The 27,933-nt window shown below is 46.8% G+C and overlaps 1 protein-coding gene across 1 annotated transcript in view; it reads right to left on the reverse strand.

Annotated features, from left to right (window-relative positions):
• Positions 1–14,381, reverse strand: part of LOC308584049 (L-gulonolactone oxidase-like) — a 45,362-nt gene extending 30,981 nt beyond the window's left edge. Inside the window, exons 1-5 of the mRNA XM_081188716.1 lie at positions 14,250–14,381; positions 10,638–10,739; positions 9,371–9,496; positions 8,157–8,251; positions 7,301–7,391 (exon numbers count right to left, since the gene is read on the reverse strand). Of these exons, the coding sequence (XP_081044842.1) occupies positions 7,301–7,391; positions 8,157–8,251; positions 9,371–9,496; positions 10,638–10,739; positions 14,250–14,252 (417 nt within the window). The 5' untranslated portion in view covers positions 14,253–14,381. The remainder of the gene's footprint in view (positions 1–7,300; positions 7,392–8,156; positions 8,252–9,370; positions 9,497–10,637; positions 10,740–14,249) is intronic.
• Between the last annotated feature and the right edge of the window lie 13,552 nt (positions 14,382–27,933).

A 27,933-nucleotide genomic window follows, 5' to 3' on the forward strand; every position in this document is an offset into this window, starting at 1 on the left:
TCTGATATTTACAGTAAGCTCTCTGCAGGTGCCTCTTTGCCTGTTTGAGCTCAGAGTGAAACCAGGTGGCAAATTCCATTAACCTTTTTGTGGCAGTGTTTCGGATCACAGTTTCTGCTCGCTACGGAGTCCTGTATAACTCAGAGGCTTGCCTATTTTTATTAATACAGCAAGCGTGCTGCTCCCATAGGGAGCTGCCTTATGCCGAGCTGGAATTAGACCATTGGTCCATTGTGTTCAGTACTCTCAACACTAGGACTTAAGAAAAGCCTGCCGGATCAGGCCCCTGGCCCATCTAGTCTAGCCTCCTGTTCTCACAGCGGCCAACCACCTGCCTGTATAAAATCCACAATCAGGACCTGAGCACAACAGCAACACTCTCAACCTCCTCTGGTTTCCAACACTTGGTATTCAAAAGCATCACTGCCTTTGACTGTGGAGGCAGAACACAGCCATCCTGGCTAGTAGAAGAAGAAGAGTTTGGATTTGATATCCCGCCTTTCACTCCCCTTCAGGAGTCTCAAAGCGGCTAACATTCTCCTTTCCCTTCCTCCCCCACAACAAACACTCTGTGAGGTGAGTGGGGCTGAGAGACTTCAGAGAAGTGTGACTAGCCCAAGGTCACCCAGCAGCTGCAGGTGGAGGGGTGGAGACGCGAACCTGGTTCCCCAGATTACGAGTATACTTCATATGCAGTATATCACAGTTTAATACGTTTAGCATTCAGCTTCATTGGGTGCCCCTGAATTCTAGTCTTGTAAGGGGGGGGGGGATGGAAGAGAAAATGTTATATCCTTATTAATTATAATTCCCACAGATAACAGGTCATAAGAGAATCATAGTTACTCCTGCCATTCATTGATTTCCTTTTTTTATTTCCAAAACCGAAAAAAGAAAAATTGCAAACATCAAATTCAACATCTGTAATCATTTTCTAACATAAACCTATTAAATAATTAACTAAATTAAAATAGATCTAATTACTCTAAACGTCTCTTTGCCGTATACAAATACAACACAGTTAGAAATTGTATATTAAAGCTTTTATATTATAAATAATATTTCAAATTCCCCTATACCCCTCTCCCCATTGATTTTCTTTGCTTTGAAAGATAAGGTGCAATCTGAACTATACACACTTGTGGCCACATTACAGATTCCTGTAACGGCACACATCTTGGTAGCTGCCCAAAAGAGGACGTCTCGGTTATCCTGAATCATCCAGGGAGCGCAGGCTCTTGCCTGTGCCGTCTTAATCCTAGCAAATGCAGCCTAAAGCCCCGAAAAATGGGACCCATTAGAGGCGGATGTGAGACACCAATTACTGCAAATCTATTTGAATCCTGGAGCGCTGAGAGAGCAAGAGACGGAGAGGGGAGGCAGCGACGGTTCTGAGCTTGACTACTTCCTGGGAGAGAGGCCGAGGGCACCAAAGAATCAGAGTTGCTCTGATGGTGTTTCCTGCTTGGCAGGGGGTTGGACTCGATGGCCCTTGTGGTCTCTTCCAACTCTAGGATTCTATGATTCTATGACTAGATGGGCCTTTGCCCTGATTCAGCAGGTGCTTCTTGCATGCTTATATGGGGTACAAGAGTTATAGGGCCTCTATAGTTACCGGCGGAATGCACCTGGGACACAGGTGGCGCTGTGGGTTAAACCACAGAGCCTAGGACTTGCCGATCAGAAGGTCGGCGGTTCGAATCCCCGTGACGGGGTGAGCTCCCGTTGCTCAGTCCCTGCTCCTGCCAACCTAGCAGTTCGAAAGCATGTCAAAGTGCAAGTAGATAAGTAGGTACTGCTCCAGCAGGAAGGTAAAAGGCGTTTCCGTGCGCTGCTCTGGTTCGCCAGAAGTGGCTTAGTCATGCTGGCCACATAACCCGGAAGCTGTACGCCGGCTCCCTCGGCCAATAAAGCGAGATGAGCGCCGCAACCCCAGAGTTGGCCACAACTGGACCTAACGGTCAAGGGTCCCTTTACCTTTACTATAGTTACCGTGGCCGAAAGCAGGACATTTTGGAGGGAGCGCTGCAGCAGCTAGTCTTCATGCACTCAAGGGCCAATTGGAAAGGAGAAATTTCAGGCTGTGCGGGAAGTGAGGACCTTTGCAAGATTTCTGGGGTCTCTGCTGGCAACTGCAGATTGACAGCCGCCTCTTCCCACTGCCAAACCACCAACCCTTCTCTCATGTCTTAGAATTTTCTCTTTTAGTTATTTTATGGACTTGTTTTTGACGGCTGCTCATGAATTTTAACTAATGTCGATTCCCGAACGGCAGCCGCTGCCCTGCCTCTTTTGTCTTCCTATCGATCACCTGCCCCCTTTTATTAGCTTCCTTTCTCCTTCCCTCCCTTCTCCTTCCCCCGCCCCCCGCCTATCCGTCACTTCTTATAAGTCTTATAAGTGTTTTTTTGCAAGGTGCATGGAATCTATCAATTGCGTTGGAAGCCGGATAATCCATCCCGCCGCTGCAAAATCCGAGCCAGGAACAGCCATTCATCTCGCAAAGAGCCTTGGGGTGATGGTAATGATATCACAAATAACGTGGAAGTGGGGGAGCTCTGTGTTCCCCAAAAACACAAAGCCCACAGCTTCCACATAACACCCCCACAAAAAAACTACGAGACGTATGAGATTGGTAAATTGGTAAATACTTCATTCACAGATCAGGTGAATTTGCTTCTCTGTGTGTGTGAGCGAGGAGGGGGCTGGGTGGGATTCGTAAATCATTGAGAGTTTCACATTACCTGCCAATCCCTGATAAATCAGTGTCCCTGTTATTGCCTCTTGGAAATAAATGCCAATTAATTTCGTTAGGGTGAGTTGCTGGCATCGTTTTTCTCCTGCTCCTGATGACGCGGATTCAAGTGCACAAAAGCTTATGATGCCATTTTTAAAATAATAATAATGTGCTTGTCTCCAAGGTGCAGCAAGTTTCTTCCTCGATTTTGCTGGCACGTGTCAATGAGAGCTTGTTTGGTAAAGTGGTTAGTGAGTGTCAGACTAGGACCTGAGAGATCAGGGTTCAAGTTCTCACTAGACCATAAAGACCACTGAGTGACCTTGGAGAGTCAACCACCTTCCTAGGGAGTCCGTTCCACCACTGAACAGCTCTCACCACTAGAAGGTTCTCCCTAAGGTTTTAGCTACGAACATCTTTCTTGTAATTTGGAGAGTCAACCACCTCGTGAAGGAGACTGTTCCACTGTCGATCAGCTCTTAATGTCAGAAAGTTCTTCCTGATATTGAGTCAGAATCTCCTTTCTCATAACTTGAAGCCATTGGTTTGGGTCCTACTCTCCAGATCAAACAAGCTTGTTCCCTCCTCCATGTGACAGCCCTTGAGGTATCTGAAGAGAGATGTCACCTTGCCGACAAAGGTCTGTATAGTTGAAGCTATGGTTTTCCCAGTAGTGATGTATGGAAGTGAGAGCTGGACCATAAAGAAGGCTGATCGCCGAAGAATTGATGCTTTTGAATTATGGTGCTGGAGGAGACTCTTGAGAGTCCCATGGACTGCAAGAAGATCAAACCTCTCCATTCTGAAGGAAATCAGCCCTGAGTGCTCACTGGAAGGACAGATCCTGAAGCTGAGGCTCCAAGACTTTGGCCACCTCATGAGAAGAGAAGACTCCCTGGAAAAGACCCTGAAGTTGGGAAAGATGGAGGGCACAAGGAGAAGGGGACGACAGAGAACGAGATGGTTGACAGTGTTTTCAAAGCTACCAGCATGAGTTTGACCAAACTGCGGGAGGCAGTGGAAGACAGGAGGGCCTGGCGTGCTCTGGTCCAGAGGGTCACAAAGAGGCGGACACGACTAAATGACTAAACAACAACAACAAATCCTATCTCCTCCCAGTCTCCTCTTTTCCAGGCTAAGCATACCCAGCTCCTTCAACCGTTCCTCATCAGGCTTAGTTTCCAGATCCTTGAACAAGCTTGCTCCATCTTCCACGTGACAATAGCCCTTCAGATACTCAAAGATGGGCTAATCATGTCACCTCTTACATCTAACAGAGCCAGGGAGGTGTAGTGGTTAAGAGTGGTGGACTCGTAATCTGGTGAACCGGGTTTGCATCTCCGCTCCTCCACATGCAGCTGCTGGGTGACCTTGGGCCAGTCACACTTCTCTGAAGTCTCTCAGCCCCACTCACCTCACAGAGTGTTTGTTGTGGGGGAGGAAGGGAAAGGAGATTGTTAGCCACTTTGAGACTCCTTCGGGTAGTGATAAGGCGGGATATCAAATCCAAACTCTTTTTCTTCTTCTTTCTCATGTGTATATAAGCCAGCTAGTGTGGCATTAACGGTTAGAGTGTTGGACCTGGGAGACCAGGGTTCGATCCCCACTCAGACCTGAAGCTTGGGCCAGTCCCTATCTCTTAACCTACCTCACAGGGTTGTTGTGAGGATGAACGAGGGAGAAGGAGAACCATGCACACCACTTTGGACTCCTTGGAAAGAAAGGTGGCATATAAATGTTACAGATAAACAAATAAAATAGATAACCTGATGGGCAAAGACCCTCCTGGCTTCTAAATCAATAGACGACAGACGGTTGCAAAATAAATGACTACAGCAGCCTTTGTCATCCTGGCACCCTGCAGTTGTCGTGGACTACAACTCCCATCACCCATGCTGGTTGTGGCTGATGGGAGTTGTAGTCCAAAATGTTCAGAGAGCACTTGGCTATCAGAGGCTGGAAGACAGCATACTGAGCTGAGTCTAACAGTGATGCACGATGTTTGTGGGAGTTTTATCAGTGATTTTTTTGCTCCAAGCAAGTAAATAACTCAGTGGTAACAGCCCGGGGCCAGGAAAGACAGTTATTTCCCCATAATATATCCCCAAAGTTATTGCACCTTTGTTATTGCAGCTTAATTGTAATCTGCTTTGGGGGCTGGTCTTGGCTAAAGAGTGGGCTATAAATAATAATCACATTCTTTGAATTAATAATAATCTCTTTTGCAGGCTTCCTTTTTGTCTCGGTGCTCCAGGGACCTTACAAACTCCCATCATTTCTGAACGTAAGCAGTTGGGTGCCCGGGTGCCCCTAGCTGAATCTTCATCACCCTGTACCTTTGCCGTTCACCTTCCTTCATTTCTGGGCAGCCCTGACTGCTGCTGTGAGAAATATGGGGGCTCCCTCTGCATATCTTGAGGGAGCGTTTCGCTGTGGGTGCTTGGCGCAAGACAAACGATTTTTAAAATGCCCAATTTTCCTCGGCGTTTCCTGCCACCTTAAATCTAGGGGGAAACTGCTAATGATCTCACCGCCTGTCAAATTGCCATCTGGTTTGGTTCCATTCCTGTTCTCACATCATTGATCTTATAGCAATCCCCCTCCTATGTTTTATTATTAAAGCTAGAAGGATACATCTGTTTAGGAAAATGTTTTCCTAAACTGGAAGTGACTCCCATACGAGGAAATATTGCAAGGTTTGGGACTTTTGAGTTTAACGAAAAGGCAAGTTAAAGGCGACGTGAGAGAAAGTAGATAGAGGAATGTTTCTCTTTCTCTCTCATAACACAAGATTTTGTGGACATCTGAAAGCTGGAAGATTCAGGTCAGAGAAATGAAAGTAAGAACGTAAGAATAGCCTGGTGGATGAGACCAATGGCACATCTAGTCACTAGGATGGCTCACTCGGTAGAGCATGAGACTCGATCTCCGGGTCGCGGATTCAAGTCCTACGTTGGGCAAAAAGATTCCTACATTGCAGGGGGTTGGACTGGATGACCCTTGGGGTCCCTTCTAACCAGGGGAGTCTTTAGCATATGCACCGCCAGGGTGCAAAGATCCGCCCAGAGCCGCCAAGTCTGACAAGCGCCGCCGTTGTGAATGACAAGCGCCGCAGCTAGTGCGGCGCATCTTTGGTAAATGAGTGCACAAATTTGACAGTCCTTTAGTGAAACAGTAGGTACTGTGGTACCTCGGGTTAAGAACTTAATTCGTTCTGGAGGTCCCTTCTTAACCTGAAACTGTTCTTAACCTGAAGCACCACTTTAGCTAATGGGGCCTCCTGCTGCCGCTGCACCGCCGGAGCAGGATTTCTGTTCTCATCCTGAAGCAAAGTTCTTAACCTGAGGTACTATTTCTGGGTTAGCGGAGTCTGTAACCTGAAGCATATGTAACCTGAAGCGTCTGTAACCCGAGGTACCACTGTATACATTTCAGTAATACCTAGGTATATATGTACAGTCATACCTCATGTTATGTTTGCTTCACGTTGTGGGTTTTCAGGTTGTGTCCCACAGCGACCCGGAAGTACCGGAAAGGGTTACTTCCAGGTTTCGTCGCTCACACATGCGCAGACGCGCAAAATGACATCATGCACATGCACAGAAGTGGCAAATCGCGACCTGCGCATGCACAGACGCGCAGACGCGGGTTGCGTACTCTTCAGGTTGCAAATGGGCCTCCGGAACGGAGGTGAGCTCCCGTTGCTCTGTCCCAGCTCCTGCCAACCTAGCAGTTCGAAAGCACACCAGCACAAGTAGATAAATAGGTACCGTTGCAGTGGGAAGGTAAACGGTGTTTCCATGAGCTCTGGTTTCCGTCACTGTGTCCCGTTGCGCCAGAAGCATTTTAGTCATGCTGGACACATGACCTGGAAAGCTGTCTGTGGACAAACGCTGGCTCCCTCGGCCTGAAAGCGAGATGAGCACCGCAACCCCATAGTTTGACTGGACTTACCCGTCCAGGGCTCCTTTACCCTTTACTGAGATATGTCTTAGGATATGTGGACTTTTGGGGCTGATCCAGCAGGATCTCCTTATAAGCTCTCTTTTTTGGAGAATTTTAAAGGTAAAGGGTAAAGGGACCCCTGACCGTTCGGTCCAGTTGCAGACGACTCTGGGGCTGCGATGCTCATCCCGCTTTATTGGCCGAGGGAGCCGGCGTACAGCTTCCGGGTCATGTGGCCAGCATGACTAAGCCGCTTCTGGCAAACCAGAACAGCGCATGGAAACACCGTTTACCTTCCCGCCGAAGTGGTACCTATTGATCTACTTGCACTTTGACGTGCTTTCGAACTGCTAGGTGGGCAGGAGCAGGGACCGAGCAATGGGAGCTCACCCCGTCACGGGGATTCGAACTGTGAACCTTCTGATCAGCAAGCCCCAGGCTCTGTGGTTTAGACCACAGCACCACCCGCGTCCCCTGGTGAATATTAGGACAAAGCTTTTACTCTTCAAGTCCTGCTCAGCTGCACCATCAGTTTTGTGCTACTTGAGAAGTTGCCGTGTGACCTGCTTGCTTGCCAGTCACCTGGACTCCTCCGGCTACAGCCCGTGTGGTTCTTACCTGCGTCGCCAAAATGCCGTGCCTGAGCCCCGTGTTGTGGGTTCCGGTGCCAACAACGCCGGCGGCTGTCACATCCGAAACAGCTCCTAGACTGAAGGTGGGGAAAAGGGGGGGATGTGAGCTGTAGCTAAGAAGGCAGAGGCTTTCTCTATTGTTTATTCCCCAAGGCGGCTGCTGAGACAATGATATTAGCGAACGTGACGTTTGGCACAAAAGGTAATTAATTGCCACCTGCTCCGGATCCTGAACACGCCAAAATGAAATGAGACACGCATGTCACGGCACATCAAGCCGCAGAACAAGCGCATTGAAATAGGAAGGTGCCTTGGCTGTTGATCTGCATTTCTGACAATACAGATATTCCTTTGAGATGTGTGCAGCTTGGTGCGACTGAAATAGCACTCCAGCCTGCCCCAAATTTGCAGGCAAACCTGCCTTTTCGACATTTCCCCTCCAATGCGAACCTTTCCTTCCAACTAATAGTTTCACCCAAACTGCAGCAGAACAACAGTCCTGAATTGCAGGGAACGTGCAATTATTCCGCAGATGGAAGGACAAAAAAGAGGGGTCAATCTTATTAAGCCCTTCTGTGATTAAAAGGCTCCTTTGGCCCCAATGTCAGGGCATCTGAGCAAATTTGCATGCGATGCTGCGAGCCCATTGCCTCCCGCAGGTCACTCCTCAAAAGAACTCATTTGCCACAAAGGCTTCTGAGTGCCGTCTCGGCTAAAGAGAGGGCATCGGGGGTGAAAGATCCCAGCTGGGGCCTTTGACTCACAGCGGCCTTTGCCAACCCGGTGCCTCCCAAGCGCTGATATTGGTGGCATTTCAGCACTTGCAAAGTTGTCTTACTTACATGGGCAAAGCCAAGCCGTGTTTGCTCAACTCGGTGTTCAAATCAGAGAGAAGGATGCCAGCCTCTGCTGTTACTTGCTTCTTCTCTTTGTCCACCTGCAAGTGATAAGATTGGCTCTTTTATCTGTATCTATATATAATAATGGGATGTGGGTGGTGCTGTGGGTTGAATCACAGAGCCTAGGGCTTGCAGATCAGAAGGTCGGCGGTTCAAATCCCCAGGACGGGGTGAGCCCCTGTTGCTTGGTCCCTGCTCCTGCCCACCTAGCAGTTTGAAAGCACATCAAAGTGCAAGTAGATAAATAGGTACCACTCCAGCGGGAAGGTAAACGACGTTTCCGTGCACTGCTCTGGTTTGCCAGAAGCGGCTTAGTCATGCTGGCCAGATGACCCGGAAGCTGTACGCTGGCTCCCTCGGCCAGTAAAGCGAGATGAGCGCCGCAACCCCAGAATCAGCCACGACTGGACCTAATGGTCAGGGGTCCCTTTACCTTTACCTATATATAATAATATTTTATTCTTTTGTACCATATAGGAAGTTACATTTGCTACTTGACAATTATATCCCAATTCAACAAAACTAGTGTGTCACGGTCCGGTTCACGGGTGATCAAAGTCCCAGCTGGGGACATCGGGACCGGGGACAAGATGGTGGGGTGAGAGCAGGGACGGGAGTCCAGAAGCCAGGAGTCAGGAAGCCAAGGGTCCGAGAATCAAGGCGTTACGAAGTCAGGGGTCCAAGGATCAAGAAGCAAGGAGTCAAACACAGCAAGGCAGGAAAAGTGTTGCTGTGGCAAAGAGCCGAAGGGAAATGTTGACCTTATATCCCTTCCCAGCTCTTGCCACCAGGTGCAGTGAGTTACCAATCGGCCTCACCTGTGAGGCTGCACCTTGCCTCTTCAGAACAAACTTAGGAAGGCCCCAGTCCTGCGAAGCCCTACTGGTCACAGGGTCTGGCTCCTGCACGCACTCCTGACATAGTGGCTTCCTGCTCACCCAATGTTGCTGTTTATAACCCAAATTGCACACAATTGCAGTTTAAGGTTTGACTTATTCAATTTCATCCTCGCCCAGTATGTCTCCTAATACGTTCTGGAGGTCACCCTATGGGTGAGCTCTGCTCCAGGTCATCTCTCTGGCCAGGTAGTGTGAGGTGGAATCTGAGCTATGTGGGTCATGAGAAGGACCCAGAAATGGAGAATCCTGCTCTCTTACCTTGAGCACCTTGTTCATCCTTCCCATCTCGATCATGTAGTCATCCGTGCAGGCAATGTCCGAGGGGGAATGTCCACCTCCGACCACTTTCACCTTCTTACTCTTCTGCCTGGCCAGATCCAAGATCTGCAGAGAGGGTGACCAGACATTGGTACAGAGGTGACCCCCGAGCTCAAGGAAGTGGAAGCCGTGGTCCTCTGGATGTTGCAGGATTCCAACTCTCAACAGCCCCAGCCAGAATAGCCAATGGTCAGGGATGATGGGAGTTGGAGTCTTGAGGGTCACAGGTTCCACATCCATACCCTGAGGCCTTGAGGTGCACTTATATTCCACCCCACCTTTCCACTTCCCATCCCCTCCATGATCTCTGAAGGCTCCTCCTTCACTTGGCGCCCTCCAGATCTTTCAAACTACAACTCCCACAGGTCCAGCCAGCATACATAGATGTAGAATTGAACAGGTAGCAGGAGGATGGGGACCAGCCTAGAATGAGTTGGCCCTGCCCACCAGTGGCCTCCCACTTTCTGCTGTACCAGCTCCCACTGGCAACGATGCCCCCTCTGATGAACCCAAGTTAAAAACAAGTGTTTGCATATTCAAGTCAGAAAGGCCCCGTTTCAAAATCCTCGATGTCACGCCGATTGAACTAATGGAGATTATTCAGATGAGATTTCAATTGTGCATGGTTTTCTGGTGCTCACGTTGGGTAAATTGTAGGGAAAAATGAAGGCCGCTGACAAAGGCCTTGGCCAAAATCATTGTTCTTTTTTTACTTGCTCTATGCTTTTGGAGTCATATCTCAGAGATATGTTGTTGACGTTTCCCATGTGACTTTAACCCTTGCTGACCCTGGCTCCCCACTGAGCTTGTGGCTACGGCATCCTTCTCCTGGTCTTCCAAGACCATAAAGATGGAAGGCTAGAAGGGTGAGCTTTGTTTGTCTGTCCTACACCTGATATCTAGAAGAAGAAGAAGAAGAGTTTGGATTTGATATCCCGCCTTTCACTCCCCTTCAGGAGTCTCAAAGCGGCTAACATACTCCTTTCCCTTCCTCCCCCACAACAAACACTCTGTGAGGTGAGTGGGGCTGAGAGACTTCACACAGAAGTGTGACTGACCCAAGGTCACCCAGCAGCTGCATGTGGAGGAGCGGAGATACGAACCCGGTTTCCCAGATTACGTGACTACCGCTCTTAACCACTACACCACACTGGCTCTCTAGGGAAAGTTGGGAAAGTCACACTGACTGGAACCTCCCTCCACTTACCTCCTTGATCTCATCCACCGTAGTTGGCTGAAAATACATCTCCGGGGAGGAGCCATAAGTCTTAGCCCAGTTCTGGAATCTGACACCACCTTGGCCATGGACCTAACGCCCAGAGGCACAAAACAAATACCATTGTTATAAGAAGTTAAGGTCTCAAATATAAAAACTAAATGTTCATAAATTTACAAGGCAAACACATAAGTATGTAGACCGCGTGTCTGAAATAGCACAGGAGAACAATCCTGAAACCATTTTGACTCTCCCAAATTGACTTCAAATGTTTCTCTGCAAGGAGGAAGGAAATGGCAAAGCCTCTCCATTGTCTTTTGCTTACCTGTCTTAAGGGCGTATCTGTGTATGAATAGGGTGAGCCTGTGACCTGGGTTCAGGAACTAAAGTATTTACCATCACAAAAGAATGGCCAGGCTGCCCAGGTAATGCAACCAGTGACCATTATCAGGTACCCCGGCAGGCAGGATTTCTGCTGTAGACCGTCTCCTCTGCTGTAGACTGCCTCCTTCTGGAATGTATGTATGATGTTTTGGGAGGTGGTCTGGGGCTACAAGACGCGGGTGGCGCTGTGGGTTAAACCACAGAGCCTAGGACTTGCCGATCAGAAGGCTGGAGGTTTGAATCCCCGCGACAGGGTGAGCTCCCATTGCTCGGTCCCTGCTCCTGCCCCCCCCCAGCAGTTTGAAAGCACATCAAAGTGCAAGTAGATAAATAGGTACCGCTCCGGCGGGAAGGTAAACGGTGTTTCCGTGCGCTGCTCTGGTTCGACAGAAGCGGCTTAATCATGCTGGCCACATGACCCGGAAGCTGTACGCTGGCTCCCTCGGCCAATAAAGTGAGATGAGCACCGCAACCCCAGAGTCGGCCACGACTGAACCTAATGGTCAGGGGTCCCTTTACCTTTACCCTTTACCTTGGGCTACAGGGTGGGCAGTTTTAAAAGTTTAAATCAGGGCTTGCACACCATTGTTCTGGGTCCCTCCTCTCTCCTGCGGGAGAGGGGAGCACCCTGTTGCAACAGATCAATAAAGATCAGGCTTACTAGCTGCTTTGCTTCTCAATATTCTCTGGTTGGCCTCTGTTATTTTCTCCTACCGATAGGGAACCCACTTAAGGACTCTATACGGGCTCTTGGATACCCCCATAAGGGAAAAGGAGCAGATTTTGCTTACATCACCATTCAGGATGGTTTCAGCGCTGGGACATCCTCATGGACACCTATTGCCCATTATATGGCCACATACGGACATCCCTTGCCCTTTTATTGCTGATGGTCTTGCTGATGATATTGCTCCAAGGTGTTGATTTCTTCCACCAGAAAGTACTGGGTAGGCATTTACATCGGGTGAAGTGAAAAACCCTTTGACGTTCAGGTGCCGAAATCCCAAGGGAGCAGAAAAGACAATTTATGTACACGACCATGGCTGCGCAGATGTTATTGGCCCAGAGATGGAAAGAAGATGCAGTCCCGACCAGAGAAAAATGGCAGATCAGGTTGATGGATTATGCCGAAACGGCTAAAATGACCGGAAGAATCAGAAGTCAGGAAGACCAAAATTTTATAACTTATCTTAAAATACATTGTAAACAGCTGAAATCGTAAGTTGGATTGGAATATCACTTGTAGTTTAATGTGAATTTTGGACACAATGGAGAGGTAAAGGATTTGGATTATCATAAAAGACGCAGGAGGAAATGATTCACAATAGGACCCACAAAGGGAGGGGGGAAGCTCTGGAATCTTGTTTTTATGTTGCATGTTGGATATGTAAGATAAGTTGGAGTACTTGTTATTAAATATACCAAGAAAAAAGCACACCAAGAACTCAGGCCAATGTAAGTTTCAATAGTGGGAGTGGTCCCTAATCACAAATCAACAGTCAATAGTAACAAAAACTAATCCATTCAAAAGTATGTATTCTGACAAGTATGACAAACTCAAATAGAGGTTACAAACTCTAACAGATTACAAACTCATAAAGATATGTATAACACAATAATTCGTTACAGAATTAGGGATAAGAGTTTATGTGTAGAGGTAAGTTTATGTTAGTCCATAGTCGGATTTGGCGTGGAAGTCTTAGTTTCAATCACTGAACAGAAGTCAGAAGTCAAATTCGACGTAAAGGTCTCAGTTTTAAACATAGAGCATACTTGTCAGAAGTCAATTATGGATTACAAACCAGGACAGGGCCCCGTTTCGATGTATTCACCTTCATCAGCCAATTTTTAAAGGGTTGTGTAAGTTTGAAGACTTTCGGATAAATATATCCTGTTATTTTCTATGTTTCTCAGGGGTAACAACTACGTGTGGGTAGATCAACGTGTATCTTGAGCTTTTCTGTGTGTTTACTTAAAACCATGACCCCTACGGGTCTGAATAGCTATCAGGATTATACATCATTTCTTTAAGACCTCAAATTAAACTGCAGCTGAACTTTAGAACTCTGTGCTGTTGAGAAGATCTAGGGGGTCTCATCTACCCCTTTAAGTGCATATAAAAGGTAACAGGCTCACTTCCAAATTGAAAACGCACAGAAAAGATTTTGAATGGATAAGTTTTTGTTACTATTGACTATTGATTTGTGAGTAGGGACCACTCCCACTATTGAAACTTACATTGGCCTGAGTTCTTGGTGTGCTTTTTCTTGGCATGTTGGATATGTGACTGTAACGTTTTAATCGGAAAAACTAAATAAATACATTTTATTTAAAAAATCCTAGACAGCATCTTAAAAAGCAGAGACATCACCTTGCCAACAAAGGTCCGTATAGTAAAAGCTATGGTTTTCCTAGTAGTGATGTATGGAAGTGAGAGCTGGACCATCAAGAAGGCTGATCGCCTAAGAATTGATGCTTTTGAATTCTGGTGCTGGAGGAGACTCTTGAGAGTCCCATGGACTGCAAGAAGATCCAACCTCTCCATTCTGAAGGAAATCAGCCCTGAGTGCTCACTGGAAGGACAGATCCTGAAGCTGAGGCTCCAAGACTTTGGCCACCTCATGAGAAGAGAAGACTCCCTGGAAAAGACCCTGATGTTGGGAAAGATGGAGGGCACAAGGAGAAGGGGACGACAGAGGATGAGATGGCTGGACGGTGTTCTTGAAGCTACCAGCATGAGCCTGACCAAACTGCAGGAGGCAGTGGAAGACAGGAGTGCCTGGCGTGCTCTGGTCCATGGGGTCACGAAGAGGCGGACACGACTAAACGACTAAATGACAACAACATTTTTAAAAATAAAACCCTTTCACATTTGCACTGCTTTTGGCGACAGCCGTTCCAAGCCAACTTAAGGGAACAGTTTTGTTCTGTTCACTCCACTCCCATGGTTCAATGGAAAGCTGCGACTCCTGAATTGCAGGGGGGCTGGACTAGATGATCCTCAGGTGTCCCTCCCAACGCTACGATTCTGTGATTCTAAGTGCATGGATGGCCTTTTAAGCCACTGTGTCTGGTTCTCCCTCTGCTCCCCGCACCCACCAGCTTCAAAATGAAGAACAAGATCCATTCCAGGAGATATATATATATATCTATATCCAGGAGATTATATATATATATATATATATATATATATATAAATTAAAAAGAGAGTTTTCTTACCATTGTGTTTGTGGCTTCTTTGAATATCCAAAGGAAAGCTTAGCAGGAGACTGAGGGTCTTCCTCCGAGACAAGGCGGGTGTGGTCTACAGCAGATCTCAGGAGAACAGCTGCTGGAACTGGGAGAAGGCAAGGAGGGCCACTTTCCAGGAAAAAAGGGGTTAATGAGTAACCTCTGCAAGGCTGGCTTGTGGTTAATTTGAGACAGTTTGAGATAGTTGACAGACAACAGGTAGAGATTCTTTCAAGCAAACTTTAATGATGATCCTGGCAATTCGTGCTGAAGGAAGGATGAGGCGTAGCAGAGGAAACTTGACATGTATCAGGGAAGGGCCCCAAAACAAGGGGGTTTCTAAACTGGGTCTGGGGTAGGTTCTGCCATTGATCAAGGGAAGTCACAAAGGTAAAGGGACCCCTGATCGTTCGGTCCAGTCGTGACCGACTCTGAGGTTGCGACACTCATATCGCTTTATTGGCCGATTTAGCCGGCGTACAGCTTCTGGGTCATGTGGCCAGCATGACTAAGCCACTTCTGGTGAACACTTCTGGTGAAACGCCTTTTACCTTCCCTATTTATCTACTTGCACTTTGACGTGCTTTCAAACTGCTAGGTTGGCAGGAGCAGGGACCGAGCAACAGGAGCTCACCCCGTCACAGGGATTCGAACCGCCAACCTTCTGATCGGCAAGTCCTTGGCTCTGTGGTTTAACCCACAGCACCACCCGCGTCCCTAAGGGAAGTAATAGTCCCGCCCTATTCTGCCTTGGTCAGACCACACCTGGAATCCAGTGTCCAGTTCCGGGAGCCACAATTTAAGAAGGATAGTGACAAGCTGGAGAATGGACAGAGGAGGGGAACCGTAGACGACGAGGGGTCTAGAAACCAAGCCTGATGAGGAATGGTTGAAGGAGCTGGGAATATTTAGCCTGAGAAAGAGGAGACTGAGAGGAGATAGGATAGCCATCTTCAAATATCTCAAGGGCTGCCCCATGGAATGTGGAGCATGCTTGTTTTCTCCTGCTCCGGAGGGTAGGACTCGAACCCAGGGCTTCAAGTAATAATAAAGGAGATTCCAACTAAACATGAGAAAGAGCCCTTTGATGCTGAAACAGACTCCCTCGGAAGGTGCTGGACTCTCCATCCTTGTGGGTTTTCAAGCAGAGGATGGATGGCCACCTGTCATGGATGCTTAAGTTGAGATTTCTGCATTGCAGGGGGTTGGACTAGATGACCCTTGGGGTCCTTTCCAACTTTACAGTTCTATATTCTATAGCAGAGTCCTTGCCAGGTTCAACTTAAAAATGCCAGATTGTTGGTATTTGTGAAATCAAAAGTTGGCAGAGCCCACTGGTTCCAGAACTCCAGGGAAGGAGGCAGCTTCCGGAATGACGCCCAGATAGTTTCTGGGCACCCACTCTGGGACTTTCGCCAAGAAATGATATGTTGTCTCTGGAATGAAAGGGTCAGCACAGTCCCCTTCTGCACCAAACACTGTCCCTGTATCTCTCTCTCCCATCTGCTGAGCTGGAGATCTTCCTTCCGATGTCCTTGCTTTTCGAACCTTCTCAAACTGCGATTCCATCCCTTTCCCCTCTTCATCTGTTTCCTGCTGACACACCTCCTTGGCTGAAAGTCGGGCGAGCAGAATAAACGAGCCTGGATAGCGTTCTAGGAAGGACAGCAAGCTTTCTAAATCCAGAGAGCCGCATTCTGGTTAACCATGAGATCGCCTTACCCGTTACATGCCCACTTGGCCATATCAATCTATGGAAGGGGCACTGTTAAAAAGTAATAATAATAATAATAATAATTTTTTATTTATACCCCGCCCTCCCCAGCCAAGGCCGGGCTCAGAGCGGCTTACAAGCAATAATAAAAACAAGATGAGTGATTACAACTTAAAAACAAAAATAAAATACAACATTAAAATAATGGAACATTAAAATATTAAAATGGAGCCTCATTGCAGGAGAAGGAAAAGAAAAAAGAAAAAGGGGGCGGAAGGAATCAAATTGGCTCCAATCCAAAGGCCAGGCGGAACAACTCTGTCTTACAGGCCCTGCGGAAAGAGATCAGATCCTGCAGGGCCCTGGTCTCATGAGACAGAGCGTTCCACCAAGTTGGGGCCAGTGCTGAAAAGGCCCTGGCTCTGGTTGAAGCCAATCTAACTTCCTTAGGGCCTGGGACCACTAGGGTGTTGTTATTTATGGACCTTGAGGCTCTCCGTGGGGCATACCAGGCGAGGCGGTCCCGTAGGTACGAGGGTCCTAGGCCGTGAAGGGCTTTAAAGGTCAAAAGCAGCACCTTAAATCTGACCCTGTACTCCACCGGGAGCCAGTGCAGCTTGAAAAGCACTGGATGAATATGCTCCCATGGCAGAGACCCTGTGAGGAGCCTCGCTGCAGCATTCTGTACCCGCTGGAGTTTCTGGGACAGCTTCAAGGGCAGCCCCGCGTAGAGCGAGTTACAGTAGTCAAGCCTGGAGATGACTGTCGCATGGATCACTGTGGCCAGGTCGGGGCGGGAAAGGTAAGGGACCAACTGCTTGATGCGGCGAAGGTGGAAAAATGTCGCCTTAAGTACCACATAATTCCACATTCTGCGGCAGCACCTGCACTGTGGAACTCCCTGCCTATTGATATCAGGCAGGCGCCTTCACTGTATTGTATCTGGCAGGTGCAAACATAGCCTATCCTATCCAGATATATAGAATGTGGGTGGGTGTTTTAATCTCCATAATTTAAGCTCCATCTGGTACGCAGGCTGAGACCCTATCTTCCCGCAGACTGTCTTGCCAGAGTGGTGCATGCTCTGGTTATCTCCGCTTGGACTACTGCAATGTGCTCTATGTGGGGCTACCTTTAAAGGTGACCCAGAAACTACAACTAATCCAGAATGTGGCAGCTAGACTGGTGTCTGGGGGCGGCCGCCGAGACCATATAACACCGGTCTTGAAAGACCTACATTGGCTCCCAGTACGTTTCCAAGATCAGGACTAGTGGGGCAGGTCCAAGTGGTTCCCCCAACCCTCCAGAGCAGATTTGGGGAGAGTGTAGGATGTGCTCAGGGTGAGGGGGAGAAAACCCCATTGCAGATGGAAATCCTTGCAGCAACGGGACTTATTCCTAATATTTAGTCAGAACCTCCTTTCTTGCAACAGATTCAAAATACAAGAAAGGAGATTTCTGACTAAACATTAGGAAGAACTTTCTGATGGTAACTTCTGTTCAACGGTGGAACAGACTCCCTCAGAAGGTGGTGGACTCTCCTTCACCTCTTGGACTACTGCAATGCGCTCTACGTGGGGCTACCTTTGAAGGTGACCTGGAAACTACAACTAATCCAGAATGCGGCAGCTAGAGTGGTGACTGGGAGCACCAGCCGAGACCACATAACACTGGTCTTGAAAGACCTACACTGGCTCCCAGTACTTTTCCGAGCACAATTCAAAGTGTTGGTGCTGACCTTTAAAGCCCTAAACGGCCTCAGCCCAGTATACCTGAAGGAGCATCTCATAGAATCATAGAATCATAGAGTTGGAAGAGACCACAAGGGCCATCGAGTCCAACCCCCTGCCAAGCAGGAAACACCATCAGAGCACTCCTGACATATGGTTGTCAAGCCTCTGCTTAAAGACCTCCAAAGTAGGAGACTCCACCACACTCCTTGGCAGCCAATTCCACTGTCAAACAGCTCTTACTGTCAGGAAGTTCTTCCTAATGTTTAGGTGGAATCTTCTTTCTTGTAGTTTGGATCCATTGCTCCGTGTCCGCTTCTCTGGAGCAGCAGAAAACAACCTTTCTCCCTCCTCTATGTGACATCCTTTTATATATTTGAACATGGCTATCATATCACCCCTTAACCTCCTCTTCTCCAGGCTAAACATGCCCAAACATGCCCATCTCCACCCCCATCGTTCTGCCCGGACACTGAGGTCTAGCTCCGAGGGCCTTCTGGAGTTTCCCTCACTGCGAGAAGACAAGCTACAGGGAACCAGACAGAGGGCCTTCTCGGTAGTGGCACCTGCCCTGTGGAACACCCTCCCACCAGATGTCAAAGAGAAGAACAACTACCAGACTTTTAGAAGACATCTGAAGGCAGCCCTGTTTAGGGAAGCTTTTAATTTTTAACAGACCACTGTATTTTAATACTTTGTTGGAAGCCGCCCAGAGTGGCTGGGGAAGCGGGCGGGGTATAAATAATAAATTCTTCTTCTTCTTCTTCCTCCTCTTCTTCTTCTTCTCCCCCTCCTCCTCCTCTGTTTATTGCTTCCCCCCTTGCTTCCCCCCTAACAATTACTGTTAATTGTTTTAGTGACCAATTTATCATCTTTCTTTTCTTTTTTTGTAAACTGCTTTGAGAGTTTCATTTCATTTTACAATCAAGCCGTGTACAATTTTTTAAAATAAATAACTTTCCAGGGGCAGCTTGCTAGCAGTTGACAGGACCAGAGGAAAAAGTTTCAAGGAGGGAAACTTTTTCAAGCCCTAACTGGTGATGTTGAGGTTTGGACCTAAGACCTTCTGAGTGCAAGGCAAACTATCTCCCCTGAGCCACACCCTTTCCCCATTAGCCTGCGGTAGCAGACATTTTCCTATAGGTGCTTCATTCCGAACATTCAATCACCTCCTGCCCACTTTCTGCAGAAGAGAAGTTTCGGATGGCTTCTTGGAACCAACCGCTGCTCTTTCTCATGTTGTTTGCAGCCTTGCTCTTTGTACATTTGGGTTCCTCCTCCCTTAAAAGGTAAAGGGACTCCTGACCATTAGGTCCAGTTGTGGCTGACTCTGGGGTTGCGGTGCTCATCTCGCTTTATTGGCCAAGGGAGCCGGTGTACAGCTTCCGGGTCATGTGGCCAGCATGACTAAGCCGCTTCCGGCACACGGAAACACTGTTTACCTTCCCGCCGGAGCGGTACCTATTGATCTACTTGCACTTTGACGTGCTTTCGAACTGCTAGGTTGGCAGGAGCAGGGACTGAGCAACGGGAGCTCACCCCGTCGCAGGGATTCGAACCGCCGACCTTCTGATCGGCAAGCCCTAGGCTCTGTGGTTTAACCCACAGTGCCACCCGCGTCCCTTCCTCCTTCCTTACTGTTGCTTTTATTGCTGTTCTAACTGGTGCAAACCACCATGGGACTTGGGCGAATGAATAGCACCACAACGGTACTTCAAATCAATAAATAGTAGTGTCTGCATCGGTGGGGCAGGCATCCCCTCCCCAAATCTTAAATCCCAGACTCTTAAGAAGCAGACAGAAAAATGCATTTTGTCTCCTTTCTCCAGCTGCAGGCCAAAGTTCAGCTAAGATAATTGTCCTGTTAATCACAGAATGGTTAACATGCGGCAGCCAATAAGTTAACTATTGCCTGGACTGGTTCAGAGTCCCCATAAATTCCCCAAAACGCTTCTGGGCACATTTGAGTATTTTCCTTTTAAAAGAATTTACTGCTAGTCATCAAAATATAGTGCTCAGGAGACTTTGGAGAAGAGAAGGCTAATTTAGCTACAGAGCAGACTTTGTGATGATTAATTTTGTAGCTCCGTATGTGTGTGTGGCTCTCTGTTTTATGCACACAGCACACTGGTTCCTTAGGCAGAACAAGACTCTGCACCAGAAGGACTTTTGTTGTTGTTTAGTCGTTTCCGACTCTTCGTGACCCCCTGGACCAGAGCGCGCCAGGAACTCCTGTCTTCCACTGCCTCCCCCAGTTTGGTCAAACTCATGCTGGTAGCTTCGAGAACACTGTCCAACCATCTCGTCCTCTGCCATCCCCTTCTCCTTGCGCCCTCCATCTTTCCCAACATCAGGGTCTTTTCCAGGGAGTCTTCTCTTCTCCTGAGGTGGCCAAAGTCTTGGAGCCTCAGCTTCAGGATCTGTCCTTCCAGTGAGCACTCAGGGCTGATTTCCTTCAAAATGGAGAGGTTGGATCTTCTTGCAGTCCATGGGACTCTCCAGAGTCTCCTCCAGCACCAGAATTCAAAAGCATCAATTCTTGGGCGACCAGCCTTCTTGATGGTCCAGCTCTCACTTCCATACATCAGTGCTTATAAGAGGCTTACTGGGAAATGCAAAAGGGCTACAAGTGGCTTAACTAGCATAGGAACATAAGAAGAGCTTGCAGGATCAGGCCAATGGCCCATCTAGTCCAGCATCCTGTTATCACAGTGGCCAACCAGATGCCTGAATGGGAAGCTCTCAAGCAGGTTTTGAGCTCAAGAGTCCTCTTCCACTCCTGTGGTTTCCAGCAACTGGGGTTCAGAAGCCGTGGGATAAGCAGCCTCATATAACCAACATGCTTAAGTCTCATTAATGCATGAAGGGGTTAAGGTCATAGAGTAGGCTGCCCTCCTATACAAAGGATTTAGAAACACTAACCACTTTGGAACCTAAGTTTTACGGCCTGTGTTTTCTGACTGCTGTATGGAAAAGCACATGAACCTGACCTTTGAAGAGTTTGTAAGTAAACCATATTTAACTCACCTAACGAGTGGTATTTTTCTATGCTAAGGAGAGTGGGGAATCATAGAATCATAGAGTTGGAAGAGACCACAAGGGCCATCGAGTCCAACCCCCTGCCAAGCAATTTTGGAACTTTGGAAGCAACTTAGAAGGGGATACAGTGGTACCTCTGGTTGCGAACGGGGTCCGTTCCGGAGGCCCGTTCGCAACATGAAAAGAGCGCAACCTGCAGTGGCGTGTCTGCGCACGCACAGGTTGTGATTCGCCGCTTCTGCGCATGCGCAAGTGGCGAAACCCGGAAGTAACCTGAAATAACGTAACATGAAGCGGACGTAACATGAGGTATGACTGCATTTTAAAGGTTTTACAGTCTATATTTCCATGCTTTACTTTGATGCCTATTTTGCGATTTTAAATTTCTGCTGGGGTGCTCTCAGCAAAGAGTTCTTGCCCCAAACCTGGATCTTGCCATCCAGGGAATCCTCCTTTGATTATACTATTATATATTATATTATATTATATTATATTATATTATATTATATTATATTATATTATATTATATTATATTATATTATATTATATTATATTATATTATATTATATTATATTATATTATATTATATTATATTATATTATATTATATTATATTATATTATATTATATTATATATTATAAAGCATCTTCCAAGGCTCCATCTACTTTCCAGTCAACTCTCACTAGAAAACTCTTAGCTCTTGTGATCCACTTTAATCACCTTTTGCTCCCTCTCTCCCCATCTCACCCCACTGAAGCAGTATGAACTTCTCCAAACTATGCTGGGTGTCTCATTCCAAAGTTTCTGGATAGAATCCCAGCTACCAGGAGCCTGTCTTCTATCATTAGCCCTCATTGATGAGACACCACCAATCACCTTGGACTAATAGGAAGCAATCTGCGAAACTAAGAATGGCGTTTAGCACCTGTAAGGCCATTGTGTCTGCTAAACAGGTACAGCAGACAGGCCTGCCATGATCGGTTCAGGTCAGGAGCATGCAAATGCGGTGCATTTATGCAGCTGAATAATGCATGGCGCAGGCTGCAAATGCAAATCTGCATGAGAATACACAGGAATTTTGAGAAGGCAGTTGCGATCGCAACCAATTGATTGTGACTGCAGAGTGATGTCAGTGATCTGATGGCTGTGAGTTTTGAATGCGTTTGACAATTAGAAGCACGAGACACTGATTGAATCAATGCAAAGTGGACAACTTGCATAGATTTGGGGAGGGCCGCGACTGTTGCTGAATATTCATACAGTCCTCAGATGTCAGACGTGTCTTCTATCGGCTTGAAGCGAGAGCAGCCACAGGCATCAAGGAGAACAGAATCACTTGGGCACTTTTTGCCCCAAAGCGGAAAGAAGCAGAAGTCCCAGCAAAGGAAGAATGGATACAAAAACTTGTGCAATATTCAGAAATGGCGAAATTTACCGGAAGAATAAGAAACGAAGATAACAGAAATTTTAATCTAAGAATGGAAATGTTTTATTGAATATTTACAGATAAATTGCAAACAGATGAAAACATTAGCAAGATTATTGTAATAACCTGCAGTTTCATAAGAGTATATATTTAAGGTAAAGGGACCCCTGACAGTTAAGTCCAGTCGCGAACGACTCTGGGGTTGCGGCGCTCATCTCGCTTTACTGGCCGAGGGAGCCGACGTTTGTCTGCAGACAGTTTTTCCAGGTCATGTGGCCAGCATGACTAAGCCGCTTCTGGCGAAACCAGAGCAGCGCACGGAAATGCCGTTTACCTTCCCGCCAGAGCGGTACCTATTTATCTACTTGCACTGGTGTGCTTTCAAACTGCTAGGTTGGCAGGAGCTGGGACCGAGTAACGGGAGCTCACCCCGTTGCGAGGATTTGAACCGCCAACCTTCCGATCAGCAAGCCCAAGAGGCTCAGTGGTTTAGACTGAGCTACCATCTCTTGAATCAAGGGTGCTGTGGGTTAAACCACAGCCTAGGACTTGCTGATCAGAAGGTTGGCGGTTCGAATCCCCGTGATGGGGTGAGCTCCCGTTGCTCGGTCCCCGCTCCTGCTAACCTAGCAGTTCGAAAGCACATCAAAGTGAAAGTAGATAAATAGGTACCACTCCGGTGGGAAGGTAAATGGTGTTTCCGTGCGCTGCTCTGGTTCGCCAGAAGCGGCTTAGTCATGCTGGCCACATGACCCGGAAGCTGTACACCAGCTCCCTCGGCCAGTAAAGCGAGATGAGCGCCGCAACCCCAGAGTCATCCACAACTGGGCCTAATGGTCAGGGGTCCCTTTACGTTACCATCTCTTGATAGTACTTGGTGGTATAAAGTTGCATACAAATTTAATAAACGAACAAAACAAAATCAATGAAATTAACTGTCAGAAAGGGAGAGAGAGATTTTGAACTCTGAGAATCTGTTCATGCTGCTTCTTTGTTGAAGGCGATGCCACCTGGAAAATTGGTCCACGCCACCTCTCTTTTATGGCCCTGGTTTTGCTAACAAATGAGGCGTCTTATTAAACCGGGCCACCGATCATATTGCAAAAGACTTGGGAGACAAATGTCAGTGGGTAGAATTTTATTTTATTTTTGTCCCCTGCAGCAGCAGAGCTGTCGGGCTAATAGAAAGGGCTTTGGTGGACCGCCCCCCCAGCTAATTAAGGAGTGTCGCCATCCGTCAGATAAGAGGCAGAACGAAAGGGCATCGTGCTCTGCGGACGGCACCCTGGATTTATTAGCTAACCCAAAGCGGCGGAACCCGGCCCTATCACAAAGCGTTTCCATTGGAAGACTTTTATTGCATTGAAAGCCGCCACCCCCCCAATCTTCTCATTGCTCTGTTCTTGCTCTCCCTCCTCTCTCCCCATTGCAACATCCTCCTCCTTTTATCTCGCTTGTGTTCTCAGCATCTCACTCTCAAAGAAAATAAATAAATAAAGCAAACATGATTTGCTCTGGGATAGAGCGGCCTTGAAGATAAGGAAATGTCACGATGCCCCCGCTGTGCGCAGTATAAGGACGAGGCGGCAGAAGCTCTGTGTGTTTTTCTGAAATGGCACATCTCTTTAGAGGCATGGTCCCCTTTTCGCTCCCAATTTCCAAAAGGGATATATATATATGTGTGTGTGTGTGTGTGCCAGGTCCACACGTCTGAACCGTTTGTGCAAAGAAGGGCACACGCCCCCCTCTTTGACGAGCTATTAATTTCGCTTTAAAAATAAAAATGAATGGGATTTCCACCAGATACCTGAAAAATGAATCAGCCTCATAATTTTGTAATTGGTTTTCATACAATTTAACAAATCCAATTCAGTTCCCATACAATACTCCCTTAGCATTTCGACTTCCTGTCCTTACTTCCATGATGTTTCAGTACAAAACCTTTTATCGACTGCCTTAAATATAATACTTATTTCTGGCTCCCTTGGCATGACAGCGAAGATGAGCGCCGCACCCCATAGGCGAATTTGACTGGACATAACCACCCCAGCATTTTTAAAAAAACCTTTTAATACTTATTTCTATAACATATATACTACATTACTTTCCTTTATCATTCACATTCCTTTGCTTATATTTCCAGCCCAGTCTGCGATTTCATTTGCCTATAATATTTTCTCAGATAACCTGGAAAGGGTCTCAACTCTCCCACAAACATTTCGTCCTTTGGGTCTCTTCTTTTCACCATCTCATTTATATAAAATATTTTATTCAGTTTTCAAATACAAAGTTAAAAACATACCCCGAAGAAAGAGGTAAAGGAAAAAGAAAAAGAAGGAGAAAAAAAAGAAAACCAACCATTCAAACCATTTTTTTATATAACTAACCGGACTTCCTCACATCTCCCTTACCCTGCGTTTTTATAATAAAAATATCAGCAAATTATTACCTTGTTTCATGCCTTATTTTGTACTTTTCAAATGATATACTTCTAAATTTAAAGTACTTTTCATCAATTACTTATATCTTAAATTGAACATAATGTTACCTTAAATTTTGACCTTTTCTTACTTAAAACTTAATTTCCTGTTTCACAAATTTAGTTGCTGGAGCTAAAATTTCTGAATCGTGCGAATTCTTAACATTCATACAGCTTATATTGTTTTTGTAAATAGTCCTTAAATTTTTTCCAATCCTCTTCCATTGTTTCTTCTCCCAAATCTCGGATTCTGCAAGTCATTTCAGCCAGTTCCATATAGTCCATCTCTTTTCACCATCTCCACATATTCCAATAGCTTTGAAATCTACTCCTCTTTCGTTGGAACTGCTTTTGATTTCTCTACAATCAATATTCTGGCTGTGAGCATCCATAAACAATTTAACCAACTTTTGTGGGGGAGACCTCTGCCCCTATTCCCCAAAGAAATGCTTCAATATTTTTGTGTGGGGGAAAGACTGTTTTAAACAACTTTTTCAATTAATTTTGAAGACCTTCCTCTCTAGAGGCAGAGAAAGGCAGGTGTCTGTCTAGAGAGAGGATAGTTTGATGCTGGAAAACTCTCCCTTGGCTGTTGCAGGTAGTTTTGAATGCATGGACAGGACAGGACTTGCACTGGTCATCTAATTAGTAAAAGGTAAAGGTAAAAGACCCCTGGACAGTTAAGTCCAGTCAAAGGCGACTATGGGGTGTGGCGCTCATCTCACTTTCAGGCCGAGGGAGCCAGCGTTTGTCCACAGACAGCTTTCTGGGTCATGTGGCCAACATGACTAAACTGCCTCTGGTGCCACGGGACACTGTGATGGAAACCAGAGCGCATGGAAACACCGTTTACCTACCCGCCACAGTGGTACCTATTTATCTACTTGCACTGGCGTGCTTTCGAACCGCTAGGTTGGCAGGAGCTGGGACAGAGCAACAGGAGCTTACTCCGTCACGGGATTCGAACCGCCTGCCTTCTGATCGGCAAGCCCAAGAGGCTCAGTGGTTTTTCGCACAGCGCCACCTGTGTTCCATGGCTTCTAATTAGTACACTGGTACCTTGGTTTATGAACTTAATCCATTCCGGAAGTCTGTTCTTAAACCAAAGTGTTCTTAAACCAAGGCATGTTTTCCCATAGGAGTTGGGGGCTCAATTTACACTCAACAAGAAGCGGAACATGTTCTGCTTCCAAGGCAAAGTTCACAAATGAAGACACCTACTTCCGGGTTTGCAGCGTTCTTAATCCAAGTTGTTCATAAACTAAGATGTTCTTAAACCAAGGTACCATTGTACTGGTAGTGGGGTAACTGGAGTCCTGTGTCTAGTTCTGGGCACCACCGTTTAGGAAGGATATGGACAAGCTGGGAACAGTGATCAAGATGGTCGAAGGTCTGGAAACCAAGCCTTACGAGGAATGGCTGAGGGAGTTCCAAATATCTCAAGGAGGATGCAGCAAGCTTGTTTTCTCCTGCTCTGGAGGGTAAGATCTGAACCAATGAATTCACATGTCAAGAAGGCAGATTCTGACAAAACCTTAGGAAGAACTTTCTGAGAGTAAGAGCTGTTTGCCAGTGGAACAGACTCCCTTTGCAAGATGGCGGACTCTCCTTTGTTTGGAGTTTTCAAGCAGAGGTTGGGTGGCCATCGGTTAGGGATGCTTAACTGAGATTCCTCCATTTTGGGGAGCTGGACCAAATGACCTCTGCGGTCCCTTCCAGTTCTACTATTCTCTTGCTTCTTCTTTCATCTGTGATAATTGTTGTTGTTGTTTAGTTGTGTCCGCCTCTTCGTGACCCCCTGGACCAGAGCACGCCAGGCACTCCCGCAGTTTGGGCAAACTCATGCTGGTAGCTTCGAGAACACTGTCCCACCATCTCATCCTCTGTCGTCCCCTTCTCCTTGTGCCCTCCATCTTTCCCAACATCAGGGTCTTTTCCAGGGAGTCTTCTCTTCTCATGAGGTGGCCAAAGTCTTGGAGCCTCAGCTTCAGGATCTGTCCTTCCAGTGAGCACTCAGGGCTGATTTCCTTCAGAATGGAGAGGTTTGATCTTCTTGCAGTCCATGGGACTCTCAAGAGTCTCCTGCAGCACCATCATTCAAAAGCATCAATTCTTTGGTGACCAGCCTTCTTTATGGTCCAGCTTTCACTTCCATACATCGATAATCATCTCTGCAAACTGTGCACATACACCCCATTTTGGCTCAGCGCTGTGATTACAGCTTGAAACAAGGTTCCTTTATTCAACAAGGGATTTGGCAATGCCAAGGTAGCTTCATCGCATCGCGTGATTGAGACTTTGCACATCACATAATAACATTTCCCATGTTGTCTGTACGTTTCCCCCTTCTGGATCATCTAAGGCTCAAATTGTCTCAATCACACACGCATAAACACACAGATGCCAGGAGTGCTGCTTTTGTTGGAGAGGATGAAATTAAACCCGCTAATTGCAGAGCACCTTCGGGTTATCGCTCTTGTTATTTGCAACAAATTATCTGTTAATTGCACACCAAGCAGGCTTATCTCTGTCCCCACAAGAAGATGCAAACGACACAATGCCTTGTTTGTTCAGATTGAAAACTACAATATGCACAATTTGATACATGGATGCACACAGAGACATGTAACATTGTGCATTAACTCGGGGACAAGGGGACCCAGAGATGCCACAGCGTTGAGTAAGGGTGATTTCATGGTAATACAAGAGAAGTATTACCTAAGGCTGATGACTAACATCACGAGAACGACTCACGCTACTTTGTAGGTGTTCATCCTACAGAGCTGTTTGACAGTGGAATTTGCTGCCAAGGAGTGTGGTGGAGTCTCCTTCTTTGGAGGTCTTTAAGCAGAGGCTTGACAACCATATGTCAGGAGTGCTCTGAGGGTGTTTCCTGCTTGGCAGGGGGTTGGACTCGATGGCCCTTGTGGTCTCCTCTTCCAACTCTATGATTCTATGATTCATCCATCAGCAAATGGGATGGTCTTTGCTTTCTTCACCAGGGGAGTTTTCCTAAGAGGGACAAAAGCAGCCCACTGGAATGGCCATGAATATGGGATAAATATAGGAGCAACAGATGGGTACAGTGGTACCTTGGTTCTCAAACTTAATCCGTTCCAAAACCAAGGCGCACTTTCCCATAGAAAGTAATGTAAAATGGATTAATCCGTTCCAGACTTTAAAAAACAACCCCAAAACAGCAACTTAACATGAATTTTACTATCTAACGAGACCATTGATCCATAAAATGAAAGCAATAAACCATGTACTGCAGTCACACAATC

This window comes from Podarcis bocagei, assembly GCF_964188305.1.
Source record: "Podarcis bocagei genome assembly, chromosome: 3".
Classification (NCBI taxonomy): Eukaryota; Metazoa; Chordata; class Lepidosauria; order Squamata; family Lacertidae; genus Podarcis; species Podarcis bocagei.